At 38.8% G+C, this 8615-nt stretch overlaps 1 protein-coding gene across 1 annotated transcript; it reads right to left on the reverse strand.

Moving 5' to 3' along the window:
- Positions 1-280: 280 nt before the first annotated feature.
- ARF2 (auxin response factor 2) lies at positions 281-5778 on the reverse strand. The gene is made up of 14 exons (XM_039022744.2): positions 4817-5778; positions 4619-4731; positions 4218-4313; positions 3994-4050; positions 3736-3891; positions 3552-3636; positions 3150-3240; positions 2896-3060; positions 2683-2802; positions 2461-2536; positions 1271-2362; positions 982-1172; positions 694-890; positions 281-570 (listed from the first exon to the last, which is right to left on the reverse strand). The coding sequence occupies exons 1-13, from the start codon at positions 4965-4967 to the stop codon at positions 716-718; spliced, it is 2568 nt and encodes an 855-aa protein (XP_038878672.2). The 5' UTR covers positions 4968-5778; the 3' UTR covers positions 281-570; positions 694-715.
- Positions 5779-8615: the final 2837 nt, after the last annotated feature.

Raw genomic sequence — 8615 nt, forward strand, 5'->3', positions numbered from 1 at the left:
AGGGAAATAGTTTGGTTTGGATTATTGAAGCGGAATCCAGAAGCAGTAGTAGCTTCATGTTCATTGCTGTCGTGGCCACTACACGACCTCAAGTTTTAATTGCAATCCCATTTTGGTCTCAGCCCTCTTTGAAACACATTTCCACTGGTGTGAGCGTGTTCTCTTCTTCTGCCTTGCCCTTGGGCATCACATAAAAGGCAGCAAACATTTCTAGATGTAAATCGATCATTCATCTCGTGGCGGCGTTTTATTGCAGAGTCCGCCTGACCAACCCAACTAGTAAACGCACCCAACTGAATTTAGATTCACTACATTTCTTGAGTTACAACAAGAGCCTATATACAAGGTGGAATTATGGTTTGGAAACTCAAGCCAGCCCAGCCATCATCCGTAGACACGCGGGCATATACATATTTTTACGTATAACAGTGGACTACACTCCACAATACTAACTTGCACATGTTCAAAATTCCAATACATCATTTCTACCATCTACCTTTTACATAAGGCCGCAACCTTCCGGCCTCGCTGCATTACTCTGCTCAACTCCTTCCGTACCGCACCAAAAACCTGGCACAAAACAAGATTGTTCTTTCAATTCCGGCCATGCAGACATAGTAATAGTATAGGCAAAGGATGAGAACTAATATTACAAAGTTCTACTAATTTGCACATCAATATTTCGAATCTCACCTATACCCCACAAAGCAAAAACCTAAGAACTCTCGGGTGCTGACATCGAAGGTACCGCCTGGCTTTTGATCTCTTTAGCTTCTTCCCCTTCAACGGATGGATTCTCATCGCCTTTTAAATTTAGGGATCCTGGATTCATCTTCTGGACTTCTTCTCTTGTATAGATAAAAATCTTCCGAACCATACCACAAAACTCCCTGATTAGAGCCAACCCACGAGTTATTCAAAATTTTGATTCCACAGAGACAAATAAGAGATAACATATGATCATGTATGATTAGTCCTTACTGCCAGGGATCGTCTCCAACAAGCATCATATCACCTTCATCATCCGTATATACAATAAGCCAGTTCTTTTTGGGAGCCAGCAGCTCACCACCAAATTCAAACAGTTGGTCCAATTCAGCAACCAATTCATCGTATTTGTTGAACCTGCTAAGATCAACTGACCTTCCTAGTGCAATCCCCTGCTTGTGAACCTGGAATCAACAGAACATTATTATGCCAATTCAGATTCATCCTCAAACTAATAAACAAGTTAAAGGAGTGTGTTTTTTTGTTTATAAAAGCTAGCAACCTTTGTACAACTCCTCGCTGAAGTACACTGTGATTTGCATGTTTGCTGCAACTTATCGGCCTCATTGATGGCAAGAGATTTATCAGCAAACTTTGAACCCCCAGATAGTTCAGACTTCAGGCCAGACTCGTTTGGATGGATTTGATGTACATTAGGATGCATAACATCTGCCTCGTTCATCGTATTTCTATTCAATCCTACAGGGTCTGGAATAGCGGGATTTTTAATGAGAGAAATGCCAAAAAGCTTACAATTCCCATCTTTGGGTTTCAGTATATCTTGATTCTGAAATAACATAGGTTTTGACATCAGTTCAGTTGAATGAACTGAATAGTCAAAATGAGATGAAGGTGGAGGCATCAACCAGTTTCCGTGAGGCTGTTCTGTTCTATGACAATGGGCCATGGAATGATCACCAAAACCATTGAAGGTAGCATTTCCTCTCACTTGATAAGATAAGTCACCAGCCTGAATATGACCCTTCTGACAAGAGTCGACCAGGTTGAGCGAGAGACCAGAAGGCAAGACAGACCATGAGCTACCACCAAGGAAGTTAAACTTTCCATCTTGATCCATGGCATGCTTTCTGATTGAATTAGCAGTGACTACCGCTGGATCTCCCATGCCAGCTCGAACACCATGAGATGAATCAATATTAGTTCCAAAACCTGACAGAAGATCTGCATAGGTTGGCTCACTCCTTCCTGGAGGTATCCAGCTATCTGCTCCATGTTTCTTAGACGTAGAAACCACATCAATTTTCTCATCATCTAGTGAAGGAGGCCACATAACAGATTTTTCGGCAGCATCCAGATCATTGCCATCAATAAAATTGCCTCTCAAGGTCGAGAATTCTTGACCTTGCAAGACCCTTGTAAATGCACTGGCTGGTGAAGGGTCTACAGTCACTCTTGATGAGCCTTCTCGTGTAAGAACAGAGGAATCGGGGGATGTAGATACCATGTTTGATCGAGGCCGTTTAGGTCTAGTCATAGGAAGGGGATTCAGTGCAGGAGGAGCAAGGGCAGGCTCAATTTTCCATGGTGAGACCTTCTCCGGACGAGAAATAGTAGAAGTTTCATCCCATCTCACCTAGAGAAAAGTAAAAATGGCTGCTTTAAAATTCCCCCAAAAATTATTTATTAAAAAAAAAAAAAGGGTTATACATGTCTTACAAAACGTCATACTACCTTCAGGCATCTCCACTTGGAATCTTTCCACCTTTTGGGATCAGCATCTTCACATCCAATGATAGTACCGGTGAATCTAGAGCATCACAGTTAGGATCATCCAAATAAGTTTCCATAGAGACACTAATCAAGAAAGAGAGAACCAGGAAAAAAAAAGAAAGTACAGACTAGTAGATATTTAGAAGGTATACTCCTGTCAATACCAATTATATAGTCACATACCTCTGCTCAGGAGCCTCTTCACCTTCAAATCTCATTTTAAACCGCATTCCTATGGTGTAGCTCTTCTTAATAGACTCCATATATTGGTCATATGGAACAATGAATTCAGAAGGGCTAGTCCTGAACACACATTTGGAACAATTAGGCTTTGTTTTAAAAGTTGTAATTACCAAACTAAACATACATTACACAGAAATGCTTCATAAGCATTACCTAGGCTTATAGTAGACAGTGAACATCGTGCCTGTGGAAATAGCATGCCAAGCAGTTGCAAGCACACCAAGATGCATGCTATGGCTAGATATGACCGACGATGGAACATTGCCATGTTGTCTCATGGCACGCCTAACACCAACGCGCAGTTCTCCATTCTCACCCCTATTTGACAGCAAATATGTTGGTTCCAATTAGACCAAAAGATAATCAAATAAAATAATTGACACGAAGAAAAAGTCTTTAATGATGACCTCAAAAATATAAAAGCATCTCCTGCAACCAGTCTTTTTGAGCTCACAAAAACACTCCAACCACTCTGAAGCAAATGCCTTCGTGGTTGCCCTGATATTCCAAAAAAGCTTAAATGTTAGCAAAAAGAAGACTGAATCAAATCAAGAAAATCAACCGAACATGGTGACTGCCAAAAGTATAATCTCTGTCATCTAATCAGGGCATTTGGCATGAAAGCTTTAGATTTGGAATACTGTTCCCAGGTTGGTAGCACAAGAAGCTAGACTTGTGTATTATATATTGGAGCAAGAGGCTGTGTACGTGAGCCTGTTTTATTAATAAAATGAACTGTATTGTAACCACAACCCCCCAGTTGAGATCTGGGAACCACAAAGAGTAATTCAAATTAAACAAGTCGTTACCTCGAAATATATGACGAAAACGCCATTCATTTCCATGCAAATCCTTTGCAACCAACTCCTGGGTAGGAGGCTGTCGTGACATGTCCTAGCAAAATCAACTCTATGACATTCAGTTTTGGTAGTTAAGAAATATCTCATAAACTTATATGATCTAATAAGAACCAAAAAATACAAAAGTACCAACCAGTGGTGGAAGACATTCATCAGCATGGCGTCTCAAGACTGAAAACCCCCCATGAGTACTGGTGTCAGAGGCAGTCAGAGTCTTGCAAAAAGAATGCACATGAAATCTCCGCGGGGGAGGAGGTGGGGGTTCCTTGTCCACAGCATGCTCATCTTGCTGTAATTAACAAACACATCAGGTCGTCCAGATCATTAAACATATGAGAAGCTTTCAACACAATATAACATTGTAAACTGCAAGATGAAGAAGGGAACTTACATTAGCCTCTGGAAGCAAAGTTATTTGCGCAAATACCTCATCGGTGTCCGGCTCGGCCTGCAATTGACAGACATGGGATTTCACACATCAATAACAAAGGAAAACTACCTGGTAGAAATCTCCCAGCCTGGGACCTTCACAGATGTTTTAGTTGAAAGTGAAGAATATATAGAAACGGAAAGCCTCAGTTTGGTAGTAACGTCCAAGAATTAGAGCAGCGGTACCTTTAAGTGCACATTAATAACGCGGCAGAGGATCTTGGATGGGAGGTTATAAACAGGCATCTGTTGGTCCGCCACTTGACTAGTTGATGCTTCCACCTTGATCCAGGAACCAAACAGATGTTAATTATCAGTAAAATTGAATAGAAAACAATATTAGAAACCAGGAAGCTGGACGGTTTAACAAAAACAAAAAGAGGGATCCCATGAACCACAGCAATCTGAGGTGAAAAAAGAGCTGAGGCTTATCATAAAAGAAACTTCCAAGTTAGGGAAAGAGGAGAAAAAAAAATAATGGAACGCAAGCACATGACAGAGTGTTAGATATTAGCAAGAGAGAAAGAGAATTAGGAAAGAGGGTTTGTATTATTCTGATAAAATTAGATTAGAAGGGAAGGCAAAACCTGTTCGATGTGGCCCTGAGGGAAGTAGAAAACGCGCTCGTTTTCGCGAGGAACAGAAACGAGAGGACCAGCACAAGCATTCCAGAGCTCGGTGTAGAGGGCGATATCAGCATCTGTAGGGGGGGGAAACAGAAGAGAAATGAGTAAGAGAAAGAAAGAATGAGGAGAAGAAATAAGGTAGGAAGGAGATAGGAATACCCCTGGAAGAGAGAGGTTTGGGTGGATCGGAGGTGTCTTTGGTAGAATCCGCATGGTCGTTAAAGGAGGCGGAATTGGGGTTGATGGAAACCTCGGAGGAGGCCATTCGATGACAGATCTCGGAGGTAGGTAGGGAATTGGTAAGTGTCATACAAAAGCGGGAAAGAAGAGAAGGAAGTTGGAAAACCCTAGGTAGTAACAAGGAAAGAGGAGGAGAAAATCCCCATGGAGATGGAGGAGGGGAAAGGGAATTGAGACTTGAGATAGTTTTAAGGGTAATCGGATGGAATGAAACTCTAGGTTGCGGGTGGGGATACGGCCATCTGCATCTGTGTAACGTTGAAGAGGAGCCTGAACTTAGGATTTGGTTTGTTTTGGTTTTCTTTCTACAACTGTCTGAAACAGTAGTGGGATGGAATATATTTTTTTGTCTGAAACAGTAGTGGGATGGAATATATTTTTTTTTTTTTTTCCTGGGAAGAGGGTGAATTGAGAGGAGAAGAGTGGGGTGAATCGGAAATGGGTGAAGGAAGAGAGGAGAGAGAAGGGAAGACAATAGACTGAAGGAAGGAGAGACGGCGTTAGGAGGTGTCGGCGTGTGATTGGGTAACGGCGTTGTAAGAGAGAATAGTAATTACGATAGAATAGAAACGTGGGAGTGGGGTTGTCGTGGTATCTACGGGCAGCGTTGGATTGGATGCTTAACATGTGTCACTCCCTCACTTCTCAACCACCCCCGCCCCTTTTCACGCTCACCTTACTTAACTAAAACCCCCATTTCTCTCTCTCTCTCTCTCTTCTCTCTTCTTTTTTTTCTTTTTTCTTTTTTGGGGACAAAGGCATTAATTAGTCAAGGAATACGAATGGGGGCTGCCTCTCTCTTTAAAACATCATTTTGGAACTAAAAAATAAATCTGTATTTATATATTTACAGAGAGAGAGCGCGCGTGTGGATATCATATAATGAATATAATCTGGTATTATCAAAAAGATAAAAAGAAGGTTTTCTTTAGTAAAGATAAAAATGGGTTAAGGAGCAATCTGATGTGATGTGATGACTAATTCATCATTAAACTCGCAAATAAACAATAATTGGAAGGGTAAAAGTAAAACTCCCCCCCCGGCCCGCACTTGTAGCAGAGATAGAGAAGATAGTGAAATGCTTGAGGGTCACGTGTTAATCTGGAGAGTGGGACCCAGGTGTGTTGGGTAATGTAAGAGCCGGTGTGCTGTGATTATGGCCTGAAGCAACGATATAGAGTTGGAATCTTTGTTCCCCCTTCACTTATTCTTTCTTTATTTATTTTAATAAATAATAATAGTAGTAGTAATAATAATAATTTATATCCTCTTTTACGCCAACCATCTGTTTCTGTGTAATGGTAATTCATAAAAACAAGGTTAATTAAATTTGTAATACACAAGAAAAAAGGTAGATGTAATTTAGTTTAAATTGAATGGAATGGAGGATAGAGGATGTTGGGGATTAAAGAAAGTGAGGGGGGCTGCGAGTCTGTGGATGTGCACGTAAAGGTAGAAGCATAGGAGGGGGGGGGGGGGGGGGGGGGGCCCTTGGCCTTGGAATTGAGGAAGGGAAGAGAAGGGAAGGGGTCACGAGCTGAACACAACAAAGCAAGCGTACGGACTGCTGCTCAATTGAGGATGACCATCATCGTCATCATACCTTGGGTGGGGTCCACCTCACCCATGGCCATCAGTGTTAATATTTTACACACACATCACATTCCCAAACCTAAGCTTAATTAATATGCGTACATTTCACTTCATTCTAATTATAACCTTTTAAATTTTGTAGTAAAAAATCCCAACACCAACACCAACACCAACGCCATGACTCATGCAAAAGAAACGGTCGTAGGTAGTAGAAAAACACTTACGCATATTCTTAACAACCTTAGTTAGTTATCGGAGTTGTAAAAATCCAATTAGTGTGAGCTGTGAGACTCCCAATGACAACGAATATAACGCAATTAGGTGGGCCTCTGCCTCCTCTCTCCTTAACAGTTCTCTTTTGACTCCCAAACCACTCACAAGTCGCAATTCCACAACCCTCTACTCGCCTCTCTTGCTTTGCTTTCTTCTATTTTATATTAGATATTATATTTCAGACATTGCAGACGATAAGGCTTCAATGGGGCCTACTGGAATGCGGTTGATTGGTGTGGCGAAATTTGCGGACTTCAAACCAAAATTCAATTCAGTTTATCAACTTTATTCCAAAAAGGATTCTTTAAACACCAGCCAATAGACCACCAACACGTTTACCCACTCACCCCATCCTATTTATCTTTTGGAGCCTACTCAACTGCGGAACTTTTTAATTCACTATTACATTCTTTTTTTAAAAAAATAATAATAAATACGTAGGTGCTCTCTGACCATGTAATCTACAAAGCTATCAAACAAAAAATTACCATAATTTTTATCCTATTTTCAAAAAAATTATTTAATAGTTTTTGCCTTTTTTTCAAAAAAAAAATATTTTTTAATTGTTTTTTGTTTGTGTGTTAAAAAAGAGTATGGATTTCATTGCCCTTCTTTTTCTCTATTGCCCATTTGTTTATATAGGGGTAGAGAACACACTACGACTTTGGTTGATACTCTACAATTACGTACTCCAACCAAGACCAAATGAATCGTGAATCCCTTCCCCACCTCAAATCTCTATCTTTAACTAAAAGAAAAAATCCATAAAACTTTGAAACTAAACTAAATGAAATATGGATTAAATAATCCTAATGGCCCATTTCGTTCATGAGAATAAAAGGTGGGAATGGGAAACCATGTTTTATCATCATGTTTGGTACAAGTTTTTAACATTGGGAATGAGAATATCTTATTCCAAGACATTTTATAAAATCCATTGAGGTTTTTTATAATCACCCAAATAGATGAGTTTTCTCCATTTTCAATGGTTTTTCTCTCTCTCTTACTTTTTATCTTTTCATCTTATTTGTTTTTCTTCTTTGTTGGTATTGGATAATTTATTTAATTTTTATGAATATGTTTAAATTAAGTTTATAATTGACATATTTAATTAATTTTATTAATAATAATGCTAATATAATAATTTATTCTATTATTATGAATTAATATGAAAAATCATAATCTTTTTTTTTAAAAAAAAATGAATAACCATAATTATATTTGCTTAAATTCCTTTTTAGTGGTAATATATATTAACATCATAAATTATATATTAAAGTTATTAATTAGTATTTAAAAAATATTAATTAATTAACTAATAATAAATTAAGTTAATTTTTTTTTCCAATTAAACAATCTTTGTACATGTCACACTCCCTCTCAGACTATCCTTTGAACCTGTAAGGGAAAGTAACTGCAGCAATTACCACCCAAATAGCAGCACTTATTGTCTAACCGATTTTACTTTACTTGCCTGGAAACCCTAGCAAACAAACGTATAATAGTATATACAAAATAGTTCAACTAGCACTTTCCATTCAGTAACAGTAACATGGTTTCATACATCTTAAAACGAACATAACATATATACAACACAAAATCGGTGAGTCCCGACATACTAGCCTAGTCCCTATTGTTGGGGTTTGTGCCTTAAAGTCTCGTGTCCTGTAGTTTGTAAACAACTTTATAAAAATACTTGTGATGTATAATATATATGATATTTACTTCACTTCTTGACTTTGCACATTTAGATGTTTTTTATTTTATCACAAACCAATAAATTTAATATCCCTAGTTGTCTTTATGTAACTTAAGCATGTATGTAGTGACATAGAAGTGGATCAGGCTTAAG

The sequence above is a fragment of the Benincasa hispida genome, chromosome 2 (assembly GCF_027475165.1).
Source record: "Benincasa hispida cultivar pf3 chromosome 2, pf3_genome.v1.1, whole genome shotgun sequence".
NCBI classification, from domain to species: Eukaryota; Viridiplantae; Streptophyta; class Magnoliopsida; order Cucurbitales; family Cucurbitaceae; genus Benincasa; species Benincasa hispida.

What these genes read in the sequence shown, in the direction of transcription:
- ARF2 (XM_039022744.2), bottom strand. Translation starts at nt 4,967, where the DNA reads ATGACACTTACCAATTCCCTACCTACCTCCGAGATCTGTCATCGAATG. An exon ending in TTATTAATGTGCACTTAAAG is followed by an intron (nt 4,051 to 4,217) that starts GTACCGCTGCTC and finishes TGTCAATTGCAG; the next exon opens with GCCGAGCCGGACACCGATGA. An exon ending in GTTGGAGACGATCCCTGGCA is followed by an intron (nt 891 to 981) that starts GTAAGGACTAAT and finishes GGCTCTAATCAG; the next exon opens with GGAGTTTTGTGGTATGGTTC.